Source organism: Microplitis mediator, chromosome 5 (assembly GCF_029852145.1).
Source record: "Microplitis mediator isolate UGA2020A chromosome 5, iyMicMedi2.1, whole genome shotgun sequence".
Lineage (NCBI taxonomy): Eukaryota > Metazoa > Arthropoda > Insecta > Hymenoptera > Braconidae > Microplitis > Microplitis mediator.
This window is the reverse complement of record NC_079973.1, coordinates 11,562,395-11,587,496: the sequence shown is the minus strand read 5'-3', so window position 1 is coordinate 11,587,496 and position 25,102 is coordinate 11,562,395. Positions and strand designations below refer to the sequence as shown.

The window sequence follows — 25,102 nt, the reverse complement described above, 5'->3', positions numbered from 1 at the left end:
ATTATAATCCATTTCTGCTCGATCAATTTATTCACTTTCACCAAAAATTAATATTTGCTTCAAATTACGTCTGGTTGAAATTATTCTATAAACTTTTCGTCTTGGCAGCGGAATGAAACTTGATTAATAATTTTACGACGTAACAACCACGTGTCTAAAGGTCTGGTATTAGACGAACTGAGGCTGCCTACTATGGAAGCCGGGTCATCAACGTGAAAAAGTAGCTCTGTCTTGCGTCCACTTTTCACATGCGCACTTTGTACTTTCTGGAAAAGTGGGACTAGTGCGTTCATTTTCGAATTGTGCTCACGTTGAATGTGAACGTAGGGGTGCCATTTTATCACAAGTTAAACGTCCACATGTTGAAAGTGTACACTTTCTTACGGTATATTAAAAGAGTTAATGCAGATGGTAGCACTTGCGTTGTACAGCTAATGTATGGTGTAGTTATATAACAAGTAAATGAGTTCAAAAAATCGAGAAATTGATCTCGGAGGTTAGAAAGAAACAGTTGCTTTTGAATAACAGGTTTTGAGGTTAATACAGAGAAGTATGTCGACAGCGCTGTTACGAGCATTAGTGTATAGGATGTTATTTTTATGAACATTGGACTCATGCGTCGAGATAATTAATATTTTATAAATGTTATGGCAATTAAGTAAAGTAAAAAATTTAACTGCATATTTACACTTTTAATCATACTTCTTTTGACCTTCATAAGGAGTTAGAGCCCGTGTAAAACAAATTAGTTTCAAAAAGATTCCAAAAAAGTTCCGCATGTGGAATTTCTAAAACTTGAGACAGATTAGAACGTGGAATGGAACTTTTTTTGAACGTTAGTAATTTTGATGGTAAGAAAAAAGTTTTTATGAGCAAATTTAGAGTCACAAAAGGACGTTCTTGGAATTTTTTTGGAATTTTTTGTGGACGTTTCTTATGTTCTATTAAAAATTCAAAAGTAGTGATTTTTCAACTATTTGGAACGCCTTTTTTAGTCCATAAAAAAGTCAGAAGTTGTGACCCTGGAATGTTTTTGGAATGTCCATATAAAATTCCAAAAAAGTTCCAAAAACGTCCGCTTTTGACTCTAAATTTGCTCATTAAAACTTTTTTTTTACCCAACGACTTTTTTTTTCACGGGAGAAGCTGATAAAATTTACAGAACTGACTACTTTAATCAATCATCATTTATGGAGTTTTGAAATGAGCCTTAAATTTTGCAGACAAATTTCCATGTAATCTAGTCATTTCAAGAATAGAGGGTTAGACTTCATATTTTTTCTTATCAAGAAAATTCGTAAATAAAAATGAAATAGAATTATCGTATTTCTACTACACAAGAATTAAAACAACAATGGATTATCTGTAAGGAATTAATTTATACTTAGAATACTAAATCAATTAATTATAATTTTGAATTGATTTCAACAAAAAAAGGTTTGTTTTCAAAACAAGAAAACCAGAAATATTATTCATGATTGTTTTTATTTAGGGATGATTAAGTTTCGATTATACAAAAATAAAAATAATACATACAGACAACATAAATTGTAAGCTGACGTCATATCAAAAAAATCAGTCTGACAAATTAAAGAGATCAAGTAAATCAGTAAAATTCTATAATTATCAAGTTCCATCACGATAAATATTTTGAATTCAGAAAAATTATTTAAAGATCATCTAAAATACTAGGTTTTTTTGTTGTTGATTTGATAAATGATCTAACAATGTCTTTTTCATAGATCGGAAGCGGAATTGTAATTGACCCAGACAAAACGTATCTCCGAATTGTATCATTCACAGTATAATTGGACAAACAACAGTTGCAATTAGTGCAAATTTCATAAATTGATACAAATCTATCGGTCACAATTCCGACTTGTGACATAGACTGATTTCAGTGTTGCATTTAGCTTTAAACAGATCGTAACATAAGGAACTGTTGATAGCTTGCGTATTCTTTGTTGATACACGTATCTTTAATTTCTGCATTTTCGCAGCATGTTTTATAAGATACTTTATTATGCTAAAAATAATCACTTGAATATACTCCGATGTTTGACGTTCATTTCTATCAGATTCATTCTTGCGATTGATCCATATTTCAAGCACGGTTTCATTATTAATCAGCTTGTTTATGTAGAGTTTCTTATTACTCGATACTGTAACTTTCATAGTAGCTTTATCATATTCAAGATCAATGCCATGTTGATTGTACCGATTGTGCGGATATTCCAACAAGCATTTCATTATTTGTTTCAATTGCATAATATTTTCTAGTTGATTATCGAGCTCTGATGTGTTCATCAGTCCTTGAAGTTTGTTGTGCGCATTGTCAATGAGGTCATCATAAGAATCCTGGTCAATATTACTCTTAAACTTAACGTCATCCTTTAAAACCAATTCAATAATATAGGCATTACAATAATAGATAGCGCGTTGGAATATCATCTTTTGATAATCACCATCTTCTGTCAGTAAACATGGAAATCCATCAAACATAAATTTTATTGCTTTATACCTAATTCCGTTACAATATCTTCCCAGTATAGTGATGTTGCTGATTGATCAGCTATTATTGTCTCTACACGATCCAGGTCGTCGTTTTCGATGATTTGGTTTATTTTCGAAAGTGTTGCGTCTGTATCATAGTCCATTTCTTCTTGATTAATTCATTCACCTTTACTAAAATTTAATATTTGCTTTAAATTACGTCTGGTTAGATTTATTCTATAAACTTTTCGTCTTGGCAGTTGAATGAAACTTGATTAATTATTTTACGACGTAACAACCACGTGTCTAAAGGTCTGGTATTAGACGAACAAAGACTGTCTACTATGGAAGCCGGGTCATCAACTTGTGAGAAAGTGGCTCCGTCTTGCGTCCACTTTTAACATGCGCACTTTGAACTTGTGGAAAAGTGGGACTCGTGCGTTCATTTTCGAATTGTGCTCACGTTGAATGTAAACGTAGGGGTCCCATTTTTTTCATAAGTTAAAAACCCACATGTTGAAAGTGAACACTTTCGTACCAGTTAAAGGTGAGCTGGCCGGGCTTCCATAGTCTACTATACACAATCTGAGATGTTGGTAGTTCGGTAAATTGGTAGAGTAAATGTAGATGCTAGCAATCGCAACGTATAGCTAAAGTATAGTGTAGTTCCGAACACGTAAATGAGAGGGTGATCTTGGAGGTTAGAAAGACACAGTCGCTTTTGAACAATAGGTTTTCAAGTTAATACGGTCAATGTTATTGTTATGTCCGCCGCTTAGGTTTAAATTAATTATCCGAGATTTCTCCCTTTGGTAGCGATAGAAAAATTTAACGAGCGATTTGGAGGATGCGGACAACAGTAAAGAATACGAGGAAGATTTTTGCTTCCTATATTTATTATTTAATGTGGGTTTTTCGAAGAGAACGAACCCAAACGCCTTCGAGCTTGATCACGTTGCATTTATAAATCGATCACTAGAGAGAAAATGTTTTAAATGTCTCTCACTTACCGTTAGATGATTCTTTCTTCTAACACGGCAGGCTTGTATTCCTCCAGAACTTTGCAGCTCACTCGGCCTCCTCCTGAGTGGATTTGGTTGAATAGGCGCGGCTGGGGTTGTAGGATAGAATCTTATGTGCTACTTTCGAATGAAACTATGAAGATTGAAGTTATGATCTTTAGTTTTTTTATTAAACGTTTCAATTACAATATTTTTAATTGAACTTCACTTATACACTATACTTTCCACAAATTTCATGAATACAATTTTAATGTATTATGCGTTTTTATTGGGCCCGAAGGCTAGTATGCGCAAAACTGAATCGACTCGAGATTCAATGACAAATTATTTTTATTTTGTATCAATATTGAATAGGACCGAATTTTTATTAGATTTTCGAGAATTTTCAATAGATAATTTTAGATTTAGTTATTGACTTTTCAACGCAAACGCGGATTTCAGCAGTAAGATTCACGAAATTTTCGCGGTTTGTTATGCGTGGACCGTAGGGCTCAAGATCACGAGATCTGATAGTCAACCAAGGCCCTGAGCCATGGTGCTCAGGCTATTAAAAAACTTTGATTGATGTTTGATGGGAGTAATTAAATTGTTGTCATTGGTGGAAAATGACGACAAGATTTTATTTATTCGTCAATCGTTATTGCAAAAATCGTCGCGCTACTTTTATACGCATAATTGATGGTAGAACTGACTCTGCGTTTTCGCGTGCTTTTGTAAGGAGGAGTTGCGTAAATTTATTTATAAAATAAAATAAATGAAATCAAAACATTTATTGGACATAACATTATGTCAACAACGTTAGTATATGCATCAACATAGGATATTATTTTTAAAAACATAGGATTCATGTGTCTAAATACTTAATTTTTCATAAATTCCATAGCAAATTACTAAAGGACAAAATTTAGCTGCATATTGATACTAGTTATTATACTTCTTTTGACTTCCATAAGATAATTCTCTCTCTGTGGCTGTTCGCACTGCACTTGTAGCGGACTTCTCGAAGGTACTTGTAAACACAGAGTCGTACATAAAAGAAAATAAACCGAATTTTCTCTCTTTGAGCTTAAAAGAAATCAGAATTGTATTCATCTCGGAGAGTTTCAAGAGTTGAAAATATTTTAAGAGGATCATTTTTTAATGGTTTACTTACGATTTTACTCTTTTAATTTGATGTTTCTCAACATGAATTCACAGAAATAATCGAGACGAAGAGTTACGTGAACTTTCAATCAAACCAGCAAGTTAACATATAAAACATTGGGGAAAATTAGAAAACCGCCCGATCCTACAAGCCAGCCTAAAAACTTTCTACTATTTTCTACGTATTTGTCCCACTGCAGATACTTCTAACCAGATCTAAATGTAATTTTAGTGCAAGCTTTATATAAGAAATTTGTGCCAGATTATAACTCATTTCGGGAGGAAGACTATAGTTGAATATAGTTGCGCTTGGCTTGCTCAAGATCTGCTTAATGCTCAAAATTTACCCTGAGCCTTGAGCAGGTCTTAATCATGCCATGGGTAAGTACCGACTGTAAATTACTGGTGCAAAAAATGTGTCGGACATTGTTTCATTCCAACGTGTTCAAGATATCTTCAATATTCTTGCGTACGATACCATGAGCAAGACATACACAAATCTTGACATAGCTTTCTTTATGTACGATCTTGTGAAAGACTCATAGGTACACAGAGAGAAATTTATGGTAACTGATCCTAGTACGTTTATAAAATATCTTTCCATACCGTTATGATAACGATCACTCGAAATTATGGGTTATAAGCCCATGCTGTCTGAGAAAAGTTTCTATAAGTATGGGAACGATTCGCATCATGATGGTGACAGTTCCCAAATCGCATGTTGAAGAATTATGGTCATAATTACCATGTAATATGGTAACGATTGCAATAATATATGGTAACCAGTACTATAATATGATACTAAAAAAAATATAATACAAATGGGTACTGATCCGATATTCGCCATTAAAAAAAAACCAGTGACCATGCATTATGGGAACTATTCCGTCAATTTATTGTAATTGTTACCATAAATTTCTCTTCGTGTAGAAAGAGTCACGAGAAGCTAGGAGTTTTGGTCAAAATACACATTCCAGAATCGTGCTGAAATCTGAGTTACTAGGGTAAATGCATCAACAAAGTAGACTACCCAGACAGCATTCAAGTCAGAATGACTGCTTTACGACGTATTTTCGAAGGAGTCTTCAAGAAGACTTATAATGACTTCTCAAAGGTGTCATTTTTAAGAACTCTTAATTAAGAGTTCTTGAAGAATTCATAAATAAGACGTCAGTTTTGTGACGTCTAATGTATTCTTTTTTTAACTTTTTTGAAGTAAAAATGAAGTCGAAATTAGGAACTCCTTAAGACGTCATGGTAAGTTCATTCTGAAGTCTTATTTGCGGAGTCAGAAAATAGAACTCTTTTTAAAGACGTCTTGCTGAGTTCGCTAGATTGCGCATTCGACATCTTGAGAACTTCTTAAAGACTTTAACGTGTTTTTAAGACGTCCAAATCATAAATAGGAACTCATTCAGAACTCATCAAGACGTCATTTTGCTAGTGTATATTTAGTAAAATGTAGATAGATGTACTATTGAACGCGATTGTAGAATCCTGCTCGCATTCTCTTCAGTATCGCAGATAAATTTTCTATACTTTATGTCAAGATATGTTTCATTTTCAAGAGATTTTGTAGTACCCTTTGAACTATTACTTAAGGTTGTTGAATAAAATGTTTTTAACAAATTTTCTGAGGTTATATAGTGACTGCTTTTTCCGAATGCTTTATTAGTGATAAGCGACCTCTTAAAACGAGCCTTCAAGCTTTGCAGTCAAATTATCATGTAATCTAAAGTAATTCTAAGAATAGGACTTGGACTTGATATTTTTTCTTATCAAGAAAATCCTCACATAGAAATGAAATAGAACTACCATTTTTACACTACACAAGAGTTAAAAAAACAACAGATGACTCATAGGGAATTAATTTATACATATAAATATAAATTAATCATTCACAATTTTGAATTGTTTTCAACGTCAAAAAATACGTTTGTTTCAGAATAAGAAACCCAGTAAATATTGTTCATGTTTTGATATTTTATTTAGTTATGATTAAGTTTCGATTATACAAAAATTAAAATAATACATAAAGACAAGATAAATTATTAGCTGAAGTCATATCGGTTGAATTATTCTAACAAATGGTATAGATCAAGCAAGTAACTAAATTTCTAAAATTATTAAGTTTCATTACGATCAATATTTTGGATTAAGAAATATTTTATGACGAGTTCATCAATCTTCTTTGTTCATTAGTTGATCTTACAAACGATTTAATAATGTCTCTTCCATAAATCGGAAATACTTGTATAAACAACTCACTCAAAATGATTCTTCGGACCGAACTATGCATGACAAACTGGGCCAAATTATCCTCGCTAGCAATGAGAATATCAAAAATTGATATAAATACATCGGGCAAAAAACCCATATCTACCATTCGCTTGATTTCAGAGGTACAATCAGTTTTAAATAGTTGGTAACCATAGTTGCTCTCGATGGCGTGTATATTATTTATTGATATGAATGCACTCAAAGCTTCCATTTTAGCAAAATGTTTTATGAGATACCTTATTATGCTAAAAATAATTCTTCGAATGTACGGCGATGTTTGACTGCCATCGCTAACAGCTTCGGTCCCGCGATTGATCCAAATTCCAAGCACGGTTTGATTATTCACAATCAGCCTGTTTATGTCCAGAGTGTTAATACTCGATACTGTAATTTTCAAAGTAACTTCATCAACTTCGAGAACAATGCCATGGTCATTGTAGCGATTGCGTGGATATTCTAACAACGATTTTATTATTAGTTTCGAACATTTCAAATTTTCAAGTTGATAATTATTAAGCTCTGGTAATTTAAATATATCAAGTTTTTTGTACGCATAGACGATGAGGTTATCATAACTATCCTGGCCAATATTACTAATAAAATGAACGTCGTCTTTTAAAAACAAATCAACAACAATACAATTAAAACGATCGATAGCGCGTTGGAATATCACCATTTTATAATGACGATCTCCTGACAGCAACTGCAGGAATCTATCAACCATAAATTGTATTATTTTATAAGAACGATATGTGACTGCGGTGAGAAGTATTTGCCTCCCAACATCTGCTCAGTCTGGTGATTTCTCTAATTGATCAACTATTATTGGGCCTACAAGATTCACGTCGTCATTTACGATGCTTTGGTGTATACTCGAAAGTATGGCTTCACCATTATTGTCCATTTCTTCTTGATTAATTTATTCACTTTCACCAAAAATTAATATTTGCTTCAAAGTACGTCTGGTTGGATTTATTCCATAAACTCTTCGTCTTAGCAGCTGAATAAAACTTGATTAATAATTTTACAACGTGATAACCATGTGTCTATAGGTCTGTTATTAGACAAACAAAGACTGTCTACTATGAAAGCCGAGTCATCAACTTGTGAGAAAGTGGCTCTGTCTTGCGTCCACTTTTCACATGCGCACTTTGTACTTGTACAAAAGTGGGACCAATGCGTCCATTTTCGAATTGTGCTCACGTTGAATGTAAACGTAGGGGTGCCATTTTATCATAAGTTAAACGTCCACATGTTGCAAGTGTACGCTTTCTTATGGTATATTAAAAGAGTTAATGTAGATGGTAGCACTTGCGTTGTATAGCTAATGTATAGTGTAGTTATATAACAAGTAAATGAATACAAAAAATCGAGAGATTGATCTCGGAGGCTAGAAAGAAACAGTTGCTTTTGAACACCAGGTTTTCAGGTTAATACGGAGAAGTCAGTTGACATCGCTGTTAGGAGCTTTAGCGTATAAGATGTTATTTTTATGAACATTGGATTCATGCGTCAAAATACTCAATTTTTTATAAATGTTATAGCAATTAAATACAACATTTAACTCTATATTTACACTTCTAATTACACTTTTTTTGACCTTCATAAGAAGTTATAGAAGCTGATAAAATTTACTGAACTGACTACTTTACTCAATCATTATTTATGGAGTTTTAATATGAGCCTCAGATTTTGCAGACAAATTTTCATGTTATCTAAAGTCATTTCAAGAATAGAGGTTAGACTTTATATTTTTCCTTATCAAGAGAATCAGAGAATAGAAATGAAATACAACTGTCATATTTCTACTACACAAGACACAGAAGTCAAGACAACGGATTATCTATAGGGAATTAATTTATACTCAGAATACTGAATTAATTAATTATAATTTCGAATTGATTTCAACAAAAAAAAAAAGATTTGTTTTTAGAATAAAAAAACCAGGAAATATTATTCATGATTTTTTTTTATTTAGTGACGATTAAGTTTTGATTATACAAGATTACAAAAAATACATACAGACAACATCAATTGTAAGCTGACGTCATATCAAAAAAATCAGTCTGACAAAGCAAAGAGATCAAATAAGTCAGTAAAATTCTATCATTATCATGTTTCATCACGATAAATATCTTAAATTTGAAACATAATTTAACGCTCAGCTCACAATCCGGCTTGTTTCTTTATTGATTTGATAAATGATCTAACAATGTCTTCTCCATAGATCGGAAGCGGAATTGTAATCGACCCAGACAAAATGTATCTTCGAATTTTATCATTCTCGGTATATTGGGACAAACAACACTCGCACATAGTGAAAATTTCATAAATTGATACAAATCTATCGGTCACAATACCGACTTCTGACATTCGCCTGATTTCAGTGTTGCATTTAGCTTTAAACAGATCGTAACATAAGGAACTGTTGATAGCTTGCGTATTCTGTTTTAATACACGTAATTTCAATCTCTGCATTTTAGTAACATGTTTGATGAGACACTTTATTATGCTAAACATAATCATTTGAATATACTCCGATGTTTGACGGCCATTTCTTGCAAATTCATTTTTGCGATTGATCCATATTTCAAGCACGGTTTGATAATTAATCAGCGTGTTGATGTCAAAACTGTCAGTTTTCAATACTGTAACTTTCATTGTAGCTTTATCATATTCAAGAACGATGCCATGTTGATTGTACCGATTGTGCGGATATTCCAACAAGCATTTCATTATTTGTTTCAATCGCATAATATTTTCTAGTTGATTATCGAGCTCTGATCTTCTTATTAGTCCTTGCAGTTTATTGTAAGCATTGTCAATGAGTTCATCATAAGAATCCTGGTCAATATAACTCTTAAACTTAACGTCATCCTTTAAAACCAATTCAATAATATAGGCATTACAATAATGGATAGCGCGTTGGAATATCATCTTTTGATAATCACCATCTTCTGTCAGTAAACATGGAAATCCATCGAACATAAATTTTATTACTTTATACCAATGACGTTCGACTGCTGTGCAAAGTAATTCCGTTACAATATCTCCCCAGTATAGTGATGTTGCTGATTGATCAGCTATCATTGTCTCTACACGATTCAGGTCATCGATTTCGATGATTTGGTTTATTTCCGAAAGTGTTGCGTCTGTATCATAGTCCATTTCTTCTTGATTAATTCATTCACCTTTACCAAAAATTGATATTTGCTTCAAATTACGTCTGGTTAGATTTATTCTATAAGCTTTTCGTCTTGGCAGCGAAATGAAACTTGATTAATAATTTTACGGCGTGATAACCATGTGTCTATAGGTCTGTTATTAGACAAACTGAGACTGTCTACTATGAAAGCCGGGTCATCAACTTGTGAGAAAGTAGCTCTGTCTTGCGTCTAATTTTAGCATGCGCACTCTGAACTTGTGGAAAAAGTAGGACTCGTGCGTCCATTTTCGAATTGTGCTCACGTTGAACGTGAACGTGGGGGTGCCATTTTTTCATAAGTTAAAAGCCTACATGTTGAAAGGGAAAACTTTTGTACAAGTTAAAGGTGAGCTGACCGGGCTTCTATAGTCTACTAATACTACTTGAGATGATGCTAGTTCGGTAAATTGGTAGAGTTAATAACGATGGTAGCAATCGCATTGTATTGCTAAAGTATAGAGTAGTTATGTAACACGTAAATGAGAGGGTGTTTTGGAGGTTAGAAAAACACAGTTGCTTTCGAACAAAAGGTTTTCAAGTTAATACGGTTAAGGTTATGTCAACAACGTTAGTATGAGCATCGACATAGGATATTATTTTTAAAAACATGGCATTCATGTGTCTAAATACTTAATTTTTCATAAATTCCATAGCAAATTACTAAAGGACAAAATTCAGCTGCATATTGATACTGTTTATTATACTTCTTTTGACTTCCATAAGATAATTCTCTCTCTGTGGCTGTTCGCACTGCACTTGTAGCGGAATTCTCGAAGGTACTTGTAAACACAGAGTCGTACATAAAAGAAAATAAACCGAATTTTCGCTCTTTGAGCTTAAAAGAAGTCAGAATTGTATTCATCTCGGAGAATTTCAAGAATTGAAAATATTTTAAGAGGATCATTTTTTAATAGTTTACTCACGATTTCACTCGGTTAATTTGATGTTTCTCAACAGAAATAATCGAGATGAAGAGTTACGTGAACGTTCAATTAAACCAGCAAGTTAACATATAAAACATTCGGGAAAATTAGAAAACCGCCCGATCCTGCTAGCCAGCCTAAAAACTTTCTACTATTTTCTACGTATGTGTCTCACTGCAGATACTTCTAACCAGATCTAAATGTAATTTTAGTGCAAGCTTTATATAAGAAATTTGTGCCAGATTATAACTCATTTCGGGAGGAAGACTATAGTTGAATATAGTTGCGCTTGACTTGCTCAAGATCTGCTTAGTGCTCAAAATTTACCTTGAGCCTTGAGCAGATCTTAATCAAGCCATGGGTAAGTACTGACTGTTAATTACTAGTGCAAAAAATGTGTCAGACATTGTTTCATGTCAACGTGTTCAAGATATCTTCAATATTCTTGCGTACGATACCATGAGCAAGACATACACAAATCTTGACATAGCTTTCTTTATGTACGATCTTGTAAAAGACTCATGGGTACACAGAGAGAAATTTATGGTAACCGATCCTAGTACGTTTATAAAATGTCTTTCCATACCGTTATGATAACGATCACTCGAAATTATGGGTTATAAGCCCATGCCGTCTGAGAAAAGTTTTTATAAGTATGGGAACGATTCGCATCATTATGGTAACAGTTCCCAAATCGCATGTTGAAGAATTATGGTCATAATTACCATGTAATATGGTAACGATTGCAATAATATATGGTAACCAGTACTATAATATGATACTAAAAAAAATATAATACAAATGGGTACTGATCCGATATTCGCCATTAAAAAAAAACCAGTGACCATGCATTATGGGAACTATTCCGTCAATTTATTGTAATTGTTACCATAAATTTCTCTTCGTGTAGAAAGAGTCACGAGAAGCTAGGAGTTTTGGTCAAAATACACATTCCAGAATCGTGCTTAAATCTGAGTTACTAGGGCAAATGCAGCAACAAAGTAGACTATATATTTAGTAAAATGTAGATAGATAGAAAGATGTACTATTCAACGCGATTATAGAATCCTGCGCGCATTCTCTTCAGTATCGCAGATAAATTTTCTATACTTTATGTCACGATATATATTTCATTTTCAAGGGATTTTGTATTACCCTTTGACCTAATTCTTAAAGTTGTTGAATAAAGTGTTTTAATCAAATTTTCTGAGTTTATATAGTGACTGCTTTTCCGAAAGCTTTATGAGTAATAAGCGACCTCTTAAAACGAGCCTTCAAGCTTTGCAGTCAAATTATCATGTAATCGAAAGTAATTCTAAGAGTAGGACTTGGACTTGATATTTTTTCTTATCAAGAAAATCCTCACATAGAAATGAAATAGAACTACCATTTTTACACTACACAAGAGTTAAAACAACAACAGATGACTCATAGGGAATTAATTTATACATATAAATACAAATTAATCATTCATAATTTTGAATTGTTTTCAACAACAACAAAATATGTCTGTTTTCAGAATAAGAAACCCAGTAAATATTGTTCATATTTTTATATTTTATTTAGTTATGATTAAGTTTCGATTATACAAAAATTAAAATAATACATAAAGACAAGATGAATTATTAGCTGAAGTCATGTCGGTTGAATTATTCTAACAAATGGTATAGATCAAGCAAGTAACTAAATTTCTAAAATTATTAAGTTTCATTACGATCGATATTTTGGATTTAGAAATATTTTATGACGAGTTCATCAATCTTCTTTGTTCATTAGTTGATCTTACAAACGATTTAATAATGTCTCTTCCATAAATCGGGAATACTTGTATAAACGACCCACTCGAAATGATTCTTCGGACCGAACTATGCATGACAAACTGGGCCAAATTATCCTCGCTAGCAATGAGAATATCAAAAATTGATATAAATACATCGGGCAAAAAACCCATATCTATCATTCGCTTGATTTCAGAGGTACATCCAATCGCAAATAGTTGGTAACCATAGTTGCTCTCGATGGCACGTATATTCTTTGTTGATATAAATGTACGCAAAGCTTGCATTTTAGCCAAATGTTTTATGAGATACCCTATTATGCTAAAAATAATCGTTCGAATATACACTGATGTTTGACTGCCATCGCTTCAAGCTTCGGTCCCGCGATTAATCCAAATTCCAAGCACGGTACGTTTATTTTCAATCGGCTTGTTTATGTTTAGAGTGTTATTACTCGATACCATCACTTTCAAAGTAATTTCATCAACTTCGAGAACAATGCCATGTTCATTATACCCGTTGCGTGGATATTGTAACAACGATTTTATTATTAGTCTCAAACATTTCAAATTATCAACTACTATCTCCCCACAGTAACCCTGGGTATCTATCAAACATAAATTTTTTTATTTTATAACAATGATATGTGACTGCGGTGAGAAGTATTTGCCTCCAAACATCTGCCCAGTTTGGTAATTTCTCGAATTGATCAACGATTATTGGCCCTACAAGATTCACGTCGTCGTTTATAATGCTTTGGTTCATACTCGAAAGTATGGCTTCAGCATTTGTGTCCATTTCTTCTTGATTAATTTATTCACTTTCACCAAAAATTAATATTTGCTTCAAAGTACGTCTGGTTGGATTTATTCCATAAAATTTTTGTCTTGGCAGCTGGATGAAACTCGATTAATAATTTTACAACGTGATAACCATGTGTCTATAGGTCTGGTATCAGAAAAGTAGGACCAGTGCGTCCATTTTCGTATTGTGCTCACGTTGAATGTCAACGTAGTGGTGCCATTTTATCATAAGTTAAAAGTCCACATGTTGAAAGTGTACGCTTTCGTACGGTGTATTAAAAGAGTGAATGTAGATGGTAGCACTTGCGTTGTATAGCTAATGTATAGTGTAATTATATAACAAGTAAATGAATACAAAAAATCGAGAGATTGATCTCGGAGGCTAGAAAGAAACAGTTGCTTTTGAACACCAGGTTTTCAGGTTAATACGGAGAAGTCTGTTGACATCGCTGTTAGGAGCTTTAGCGTATAAGATGTTATTTTTATGAACATTGGATTCATGCGTCAAAATACTCAATTTTTTATAAATGTTATAGCAATTAAGTACAACATTTAACTGCATATTTACACTTCTAATAATACTTTTTTTGAATTTCACAAGAAGTTATAGAAGCTAATAAAATTAGCTGAACTGACTACTTTACTCAATCATTATTTATGAAGTTTTGATATGGCCTTAAACTTTGCAGACAAATTTTTATGTAATCTAAAGTCATTTCAAGAATAGAGGCTAGACTTCATATTTTTCTTTATGAAGAGGATCCGAGAATAGAAATGAAATTGAACTGTCATATTTCTACTACACAAGAGTTTAGACAACGGATTATCTATAGGGAATTATTTTATACATAGAATACTAAATTAATTAAATATAATTTTGAATTGAATTCAACAACGAAAAGGTTTGGTGTTAGAATAAGAAAACCACGAAATATTATCTATGATTTTTTTTTATTTATTTATTGACGATTAAGTTATTATACAAGAATAAAAAAAATACATACAGACAACATAAATTGTAAGTTGACGTCATATTTAAAAAGACAGTCTAACAAATCAAATAGATCAAGTAAGTCAGTAAAATTTTATAAGTATCAAGTTTCATCACGATAAATATTTCGAATTAAAAAAAAATAATTCAACGCTCAGCTAACAATCGGGCTTGTTTGTTCAATGATTTGATAAATGATCTAACAATGTCTTCTCCATAGATCGGAAGCAGAATTGTAATCGACCCAGACAAAATGTATCTCCGAATTCTATCATTCTCGGTATATTGGGACAAACAATAGTCACAATTAATGAAAATTTCATAAATTGATACAAATCTATCGGTCACAATACCGACTTCTGACATTCGCCTGATTTCAGTGTTGCATTTAGCTTTAAACAGATCGTAACATAAGGAACTGTTGATAGCTTGTGTATTCTGTCTTGATACACGTATTTTTGATGTCTGCATTTTAGCGACACGTTTGATGAGACACTTTATTATGCTAGACATAATCATTCGAATATACTTCGATGTTTGACGGCCATTTTTTGTAGATTCATTTTTGCGATTGATCCATATTTCAAGCACGGTTTGATAATTAATCAGCGTGTTGATGTCAAAACTGTCAATACTCGATACTATAACTTTCATAGTATCTTTATCATATTCAAGAACGATGCCATGTTGATTGTACCGATTGTGCGGATATTCCAACAAGCATTTCATTATTTGTTTCAATCGCATAATATTTTCTAGTTGATTATCGAGCTCTGATCTTCTTATTAGTCCTTGCAGTTTATTGTACGCATTGTCAATGAGTTTATCATAAGAATCCTGGTCAATATAACTCTTAAACTTAACGTCATCGTTTAAAACCAATTCAATAATATAGGCATTACAATAATGGATAGCGCGTTGGAATATCATTTTTTGATAATCACCATCTTCTGTCAGTAAACATGGAAATCCATCGAACATAAATTTTATTACTTTATACCAATGACGTTCGACTGCTGTGCAAAGTAATTCCGTTACAATATCTCCCCAGTATAGTGATGTTGCTGATTGATCAGCTATCATTGTCTCTACACGATGCTGGTCATCGTTTTCGATGATTTGGTTTATTTCCGAAAGTGTTGCGTCTGTCTCATAGTCCATTCTTTCTCGATTAATTTATTCACTTTCACCAAAAATTAATATTTGCTTCAAATTACGTCTGGTTGGATTTATTTCATTAACTTTTCGTCTTGGCAGCTGAATGAAACTTGATTAATAATTTTACGACGTAACAACCATGTGTCTATAGGTCTGGTATTAGACGAACAAAGACCGTCTACTATGGAAGCCGGGTCATCAACTCGTGAGAAAGTGGCTCTGTCTTGCGTCTAATTTTAACATGCGCACTTTGAACTTGTGGAAAAGTGGGACTTATCCGTCCATTTTCAACTTGTGCTCACGTTGAATGTGAATGGGAAGGTGCCATTTTTACATAAGTTAAAAGCCTACATATTGAAAGTGAACACTTTTGTACAAGTTAAAGGTGAGCTGACCGGGCTTCCATAGTCTACTATACCCAATCTGAGATGATGCTAGTTCGGTAAATTGAAAGAGTAAATGTAGAGGAACCAATGTAACGTGGCTTGTTAGGCCCACCTCCGTTTGACGGGAGGCCAATACCTTGCCCTTTTGGGCATACTCGCGCTGCGTGGTCACTATTTATATAATCCACTCCAGCACATATTATAAAAGCGGAATATGAACATAAGCCCACATTAGCTTACCCATTAGGCATGCATTGCATGTAGGTGCCTTACCGACAACCACTACGAGACCGACCTCATTTGGACCCAAACACTCCTTCCATCTCAGAAAATAGAGAGACTCTGGTCGAAGTGGGGCTTGGACGAGAACCCCTATGGTTGCAGACTTCAGCTCTGGTCAGCTGCTTACATAGATAGTGGTGGGATGCAAGTTCTTCCCATACCCTATGTAAAGGGCTTCTCCTCTTGTCTCATTCGGGTTCCCAACAAGCAATTATCCGCTTGTTCATCCCCTGCTAGATTTTCTACTATCCCCGGGCTAGGTGCACACTAATTATTCAAGCCAATTCAAAGTTTAGAGAGTTGGGAAAACTAAATGTAGGTGGTCGCAATTGCAACGTATAGCTAAAGTATAGTGTAGTTAAATAATTAGTAAATGAGAGAGTGATCTCTGACGTTAGAAAGAAACAATCGCTTTTGAACAGTGGGTTTTCAAGTTAAGTTTTTGTCAACAACGTTAGTAAGAGCATCGACATTGGATTTTAGGTTAAAAAACATAGGATTTATGTGTCTAAATACTTAATTTTTAATCAATTCAATGGCAAATTCCCAATGGCAGTTCCCAAATCGCATGTTGAAGAATTATAGTAACGATGACCTTGTTATATGAATTAATTAATGTAACGGGACCTAAGTCCGCCTCCGCCGACCAGAAGCCGATACCTCACCCCTTTGGGCATACTCGCGTTGCGTGTGGTCCCTATCTTTAACACTACCATATATTATAAAAGCGAAATGTGAGCATAAGCTCACATTAACTTACCCATTAGGCATGCATTGCATGTGGGTGTCTCACCAACAACCACCACGAGTCCGACCTCATTTAGACCCAAACACTTCTCCCATTTCTGGTCGAAGTGGGGCTTGGAATGGATCCCCCATGGTACCAGACTTCAGCTCTGGTGAACCGCTTGCTTAGGTTTAGTGGTGGGGCGCGCAAGTTCTTCCCCAACCCATAAGGGCTACCTCCACTTAGGAATATAATCACCAAGATTTCAAACACGCCATTATAAACACATGCCCTCATCTATCACTTAGTGATCTCTAATCTGCGAGCTTTTTGTGGCCGCCATGATGTTTTAAGGCACAAAATGGCGGGGGTTACCCACTCGCCAGACCTTGTTATATGGTAATGATTGCCATAATATATGATAACCAGTACCATAATATAATAGTAAAAAAAACTATAATATATTTGGGTACTGAAGCGCTAATCGCCATTTCAAAAAAACCGGTTACCATGCATTATGGAAACTATTCCCTTCATATATATTGTAATTGTTACCATGAATTTTTCTTCGTGTAGAAAGAGTCACGAGAAGCTAGGAGTCTTGTTCAAAATAGACATTCCAGAATCTTGCTCAACAAAGTACACTATAAACCTAGTAAAATTTACTATTAAACACAATTGAAGAATCCTGCTCTCATTCTCTTCAATATCGCAGATAAATTTTCCATACTTTATGCAATGATATATTTTAATATCAAAGGATTTTGTACTACCCTTCGAACTATTTCTTAAGGTTCTTGAATAAAGTGTTTTATTCAAACTTTCTGAGGTTATACAGTGACTGCTTTCTCCAAACGCTCTATCAGTGATGAGCGACCTCTTGAAACGAGCCTTCAAGCTTTGCAGTCAAATTATCATGTAATTGAAAGTAATTTCAAGGATAGGGGCTCGATTTCATATTTTCCATTATCGAAAAAATCCGTAGATAGAAATGAAATAGAACTGTCATATTTCTACTACACAAGACACAAGAGTTGAGACAACAGATTATCCATAGGAAATTGATTTATACTTAGAATACTTAATAAATCATTCATAATTTAGAATTGTTTTCAACAACACAAAATATGTTTGTTTTCAGAATAAGAAACCCAGTAAGTATTGTTCATGTTTTTATATTTTATTTAGTTATGATTTAGTTTTGATTATACAAAAATAAAAATAATACATACAGACATGATAAATTATTGGCTGACGTCATATCAATTCAATCATTTCAACAAATAGAATAGATCAAGCAAGTAACTAAATTTCTAAAATTATCAAGTTTCATTACGATCAATATTTTGGATTTAGAAATATTTTATGACGAGTTCATCAATCTTCTTTGTTCATTAGTTGATTTCACAAACGATTTAATAATGTCTCTTCCATAGATCGGAAACAGTTGTATAAGCAACTCAGACACAATGAATTTCTGGAATGAATCATTTCTGACAAACTCGGCCAAATCATCCTCGCTAGCAGTGAAAATATCAAAAATTGATACAAATCTATTGGCCCTTATACCGATCTTTAACATTTGCATGATTTCAGAGGAACATTTCATTTTAAACTGTTGGTCATAATTATCACCGTCGATGGCTTGTACGTCATTTGTTGATATGAATGGGCCCAAAGTCTCTATTTTAACGAAATGTTTTATGAGATTCCTAATTATGCTAAAAATAATTATTCGAATATACAGCGATGTTTGACAGCCATCGCTACTAAATTCATTCGCGCGATTGTTCCAAATTTCGAGCACGGTTTGATTATTTACCATCGGCTTGTTTATGTCCAGAGTGTTTTTATTCGATACTGTAATTTCCAAACTAATTTCATCAACTTCGAGAACAATGCCATGTTCAGTGTACCGATTGTGTGGATATTCTAACAACCATTTTATTATTAATTTCAAACATCTTATTTTCGTACATTGATAATTATTAGGCTCTGGTACATTAAATTCTTCAAGTTTCTTGTATGCATCGTCAATGAGTTTATCATAAGAATACTGGCCAATATTATCAATAAAATGAACGTCGTCTTTTAAAAACAAATCAATAACAACAAAATTATAATTATTGATAGCGCATGTGAATATCCCCATTTTATAACGACAATCTCCTGACAGCAACCTTAGGAATCTATCAACCATAAATTTTATTATTTTATAAGAACGATATGTGACTGCGGTGAGAAGTATTTTCCTTCCTACATCTGCCCAGTCTGGTGATTTCTCTAATTGATCAATTATTATTGGCCCTACAAGATTCACGTCGTCGATTACGATGCTTTGGTTTATACTCAAAAGTATGGCGGCAGCATTATTGTCCATTTCTTCTTGATTAATTTATTCACTTTCACCAAAAATTAATATTTGCTTCAAAGTACGTTTGGTTGGATTTATTTTATAAACTTTTCGTCTCGGCAGCTGAATGAAACTTGATTAATAATTCTACAATGTGATAACCATGTGTCTAAAGGTCTGGTATTAGACGAACTGAGACTGTCTACTATGGAAGCCGGGTCATCAACTTGTGAGAAAGCGGCTCTGTTTTGCGTCCACTTTTCACATACGCACGAGGCGCGGAATGATTTTTTTCAAAACTCCGGAACTCCGAGTGGGGGAGTGAATGAGGAGCAAATCGGATGTAATTTCACTCCGAATTCACTCCGGATTTTTGACAGTGTACATTTAGTAGAATTCATTTTCAAACGCAATCGTGGAATCCTGCTCTCATTCTCGTTGATATCGCAGATAAATGGTTCATATTATGCTTGAAAATATATTTTAATTTCAAGCGATTTTGTATTACCCTTCAAACTATTTGTTAAGGTTGTTGAATAAAGTATTTTATTCAAATTTTCCGAGGTTATATACACGAAAAGAAAATTATGGGAAGTTTTCCTATGCATTATGGGAATGGTTCCCATAATGGTATGGGAATAGTACCTATACTACTATAGAAATCGTTCCCATATATTATGGGAACCATCCCCATAATAGTATAAGAATAGTTCCCATACCATTATGGGAACCATTTCCATAATCGAATGGGAACCATCCCCATAATAGTATAAGAATAGTTCCCATACCATTATGGGAACCATTTCCATAATGGAATGGGAATCATTCCCATACTATTATGGGAATGGTTCCCATATTGGTATAGGAACTATTCCTATAATATTATGGGAACTATTCCCATAATGGTATGGGAACCATCCCTGTAATATCATAAAATTTTTTTTTTGCACAATAGTGTAGAAATTTCCCAAAATTTGAATTTTCTTGAATGTTTTGTGCTGACAAAAAATTCTTGTTAAAAATTTTAATGTTTTTTTGCCAAATACAATTTTTTTTTTTCAATGTTTGAATTTTTGTTTTTATGTTTAATAATATTTCTGTGTATTGTAGAAGTTATTACCACACTTCTTTAAATTAATTTTTTCATGATAATATGGAAACCATTCCCATAATATTATAGAAAGTATTCCTATAAATTATAGGAACCATTCCTATAGTGTTATGGGTATCATTTCCATAATTATAGGAACTATTTCTAAATTATGGGAAACATTTACGATAATTATAGGAACCGCTCCCATAATTTATGGTCGTAATTCCTATGATGGTATAGGAAAAAATTTCACAGAATTATGGGAACCGCTGCCATAATTTTCTTTTCGTGTGGTGACTGCTTTTTTCAAATGCTCTATCAGTAATAAGTGACCTCTTGAAACGAGCCATCAAGCTTTGCAGTCGAATTATCATGTAATCGAAAGTAATTTCAAAAATAGAGGCTCGATTTCTTATTTTCCCATATAGAAACAATCCGTAGATAGAAATGAAATAGAACTGTCATATTTCTACTACACAAGACACAAGATTTACGACAACGAATTATCCACAGGGAATTAATTTATACTTAAAATACTAAAATATTTAATTATAATTTTGAATTGTTTTCAAAGTCAAAGAATACGTTTGTTTTCAGAATAAGAAACCCAGTAAATATTGTTCATGTTTTTATATTATATTTAGTTATGATTAATTTTTGATTACACAAAAATAAAAATAATACATACAGACAAGATAAATTATTGGCTGATGTCATGTCGATTAAATCATTCTAAAAAATTACATAGATCAAGTAAGTCACTAAATTTGTGTAATTATCAAGTTTCATCACGATTAACATGTTGGATTGAGAAATATTTTATGACGAGTTCAACAATCTTCTTTGTTCATTAGTTGATTTTACAAACGATTTAATAACGTCTTTTCCATAAATTGGAAACAGTTGTATAAAAGACCCAGACTAAACGAATCTCCGAATTGAATTTTTCATGACAAACTCGGCCAAATCATCCTCGCTAGCATTGAGAAGATCAAAAATTGATATAAATATATCGTGCGAGATACCGATATCTAACATTAGCGTGATTTCAGAGCTACATTCTCTTTTAAGCTGTTGGTAACAATATTTGCTGTCGATGGCTTGTACGTTATTTGTTGATATAAATGCACGCAAGCTTCCATTTTAGCGAAATGTTTAATGAGATACTTTATTATGCTAAAAATAATTGTTCGTATATACGGCGATGTTTGACTGCCATCGCTAATAGCTTCGGTCCCGCGATTGATCCAAATTTCAAGCACGGTTTGATTATTTACAATGGGCTTGTTTATGTCCAGATTGTTAATACTTGATACTGAAATTTTCAAAGTAACTTCATCAACTTCGAGAACAATGCCATGTTCGTTGTACCCGTTGCGTGGATATTCTAACAACGATTTGATTATTTGTTTCAAACATTTTAAATTTTCAAGTTGATAATTGGTAAGCTCTGGTTATTAAAATTTTTCAAGTTTATTGTACGCATCGTTGATGAGGTTATCATAATTATTCTGCCCAATATCACTTATAAACTGAACGTCGTCGTTTAAAAACGAATCAATAACATAGCTATTGGAACGTATGATAGCACGTTGCAATAACACTATTTTATATCGACGATCTCCCGACAGTAACCTTAGGAATCTATCAACCATAAATTTTGTTATTTTATAAGAACGATATGTGACTGCGGTGAGAAGTAATTGTCTCCCAACATCTGCCCAGTCTGGTGATTTTTATAATTGATCAACGATTATTGGCCCTACAAGATTCACGACGTCTTTCACGATGCTTTGGTTTATACTCGAAAGTATGGCTTCAGCATTATTGTCCATTTCTTCTTGATTAATTTATTCACTATCACCAAAAATTAATGTTTGCTTCAAATTACGTGTGGTTGGATTTATTCCATGAACTTTTCGTCTTGGCAGCTGAATGAAACTCGATTAATAATTTTTTCTCACCTCCGGGCGGAAAGCGTCAACTTTCGTTCCGCTGTGCAAAACGAAGTTGCCGCTTCCCGCCTCCGTCGAGGAGAAAAATAGGATACACTCCTCGGGAAGTAAATAAGAAAGCCTCAGATCACATGTTTGTTGACCTCGGCTTCGCCTCGGCCAACAATTACATGTGATCTGAGACATTTCTTACTTTACTTCCCTCGGTGTGTAATATACTATACAACGTGATTACCACGTGTCTATAGGACTGGTATTAAACGAACAAAGACTGTCTACTATGAAAGCCGGGTCATCAACTTGTGAGAAAGTGGCTCTGTCTTGCGTCCACTTTTCACATGCGCACTTTGCACTTTCTGGAAAAGTGGGACCAGTGCGTCCATTTTCGAATTGTGCTGACGTTGAATGTAAACGTATGGGTGCCATTTTATTATAAGTTAAACGTCTACATGTTGCAAGTGTACGCTTTCTTATGGTATATTAAAAGAGTTACTGTAGATGGTAGCACTTGCGTTGTATAGCTAATGTATAGTGTAGTTATATAACAAGTAAATGAATAGAAAAAATAGAGAGATTGATCTCGGAGGTTAGAAAGAAATAGTTGCTTTTAAACAACAGGTTTTTAAGTTAATACGGAGAAGTCTGTTGACATCGCTGTTAGAAGCTTTAGCGTATAAGATGGTATTTTTATGAACATTGGATTCATGCGTCAAAATGCTCAATTTTTTATAAATGTTATAGCAATTAAGTGAAGTTCAAAATTTAACTGCATATTTACACTTTTGATTATACTTTTTTGACCTTAATAAGAAGTTATAGAAGCTGATAAAATTTACTGAACTGACTACTTTACTTAATCATTATTTATGGAGTTTTAATATGAGCCTCAGATTTTGCGGACAAATTTCCATGTATTCTAAAGTCATTTCAAGAATAGAGGTTAGACTTTATATTTTTCCTTATCAAGAGAATCAGAGAATAGAAATGAAATACAACTGTCATATTTCTACTACACAAGACACAGAAGTTAAGACAACGGATTATCTATAGGGAATTAAGTTATACGTAGAATACTAAATTAATCAATTTTAATTTTGAATCGATTTCAACAGAAAAGAAGGTTTGTTTTTAGAATAAAAAAACCAGGAAATATTATTCATGAATTTTTTTTATTTAGTGACGATTAAGTTTTGATTATTCAAGAATAAAAAAAATGCATACAGACAACATAAATTGTAAGCTGACGTCATATTAAAAAAAACAGTCGAACAAATCAAATGGATCAAGTAAGTCAGTAAAATTCTATAATTATCAAATTTCACCACGATAAATATTTTGAATTTGAAGATTAATGTAAAGCTCAGCTAACAATCAGGCTTGTTCGTTCATTGATTCGATAAATGTTCTAACAATGTCTTCTCCATAGATCGGAAGCGAAATTGTAATCGACCCAGACAAAATGTATCTCCGAATTCTATAATCCATGGTATATTGGGACAAATAACACTTGTGAGTAGCGAAAATGTCATAAACGGATATAAATCTATTTGTAAAAACACCGAAGTGTAACATTTGCCTGATTTCATCGTCGCAATCAGATTTAAACTCTTTGTAAGCAAAGGACCTGAAGATAGCTCGCGTATTCTTTCTTGATACATGTAATTTCAAGTTCTGCATTCTAGCGATATGTTTGATAAGATACTTTATTATGCTCAACATAATCTCTTGAATATACTCCGATGTTTGACGTTCATTTTTATCAGATTCATTCTTGCGATTGATCCATATTTCAAGCACGGTTTCATTATTAATCAGCTTGTTTATGTAGAGTTTCTTATTACTCGATACTGTAACTTTCATAGTAGCTTTATCATATTCAAGAACAATGCCATGTTGATTGTACCGATTGTGCGGATATTCCAACAAGCATTTCATTATTTGTTTCAATCGCATAATATTGTCTAGTTGATTATCAAGCTCTGATGTGTTCATCAGTCCTTGAAGTTTGTTGTGCGCAGTGTCAATGAGGTCATCATAAGAATCCTGGTCAATATAACTCTTAAACTTAACATCATCCTTTAAAACCAATTCAATAATATAGGCATTACAATAATGGATAGCGCGTTGGAATATCATCTTTTGATAACCACCATCTTCTGTCAGTAAACATGGAAATCCATCGAACAAAAATTTTATTACTTTATACCAATGACGTTCTACTGCTGTGCAAAGTAATTCCGTTACAATATTTTCCCATTGTGGTGATGTCACTGATTGATCAGCTATCATTGTCTCTACACGATCCAGGTCATCGTTTTCGATGATTTGGTTTATTACCGAAAGTGTTGCGTCTGTATCATAGTCCATTTCTTCTTGATTAATTTATTCACCTTTACTAAAACTTGATATTTGCTTCAAATTACGTCTGGTTAGATTTATTCTATAAGCTTTTCGTCTTGGCAGCGGAATGAAACTTGATTAATTATTTTACGGCGTGATTATCATGTGTC

At 33.3% G+C, this 25,102-nt stretch overlaps 1 protein-coding gene across 1 annotated transcript; it reads right to left on the bottom strand.

Annotated features, from left to right (window-relative positions):
• Window positions 1–1,478: 1,478 nt before the first annotated feature.
• On the bottom strand, window positions 1,479–2,821 carry LOC130668139 (uncharacterized). The gene is made up of 2 exons (XM_057470253.1): window positions 2,466–2,821; window positions 1,479–2,391 (listed from the first exon to the last, which is right to left on the bottom strand). Exons 1-2 carry the CDS (start codon window positions 2,466–2,468, stop codon window positions 1,867–1,869), a joined length of 528 nt encoding a protein of 175 aa, XP_057326236.1. The 5' UTR covers window positions 2,469–2,821; the 3' UTR covers window positions 1,479–1,866.
• Between the last annotated feature and the right edge of the window lie 22,281 nt (window positions 2,822–25,102).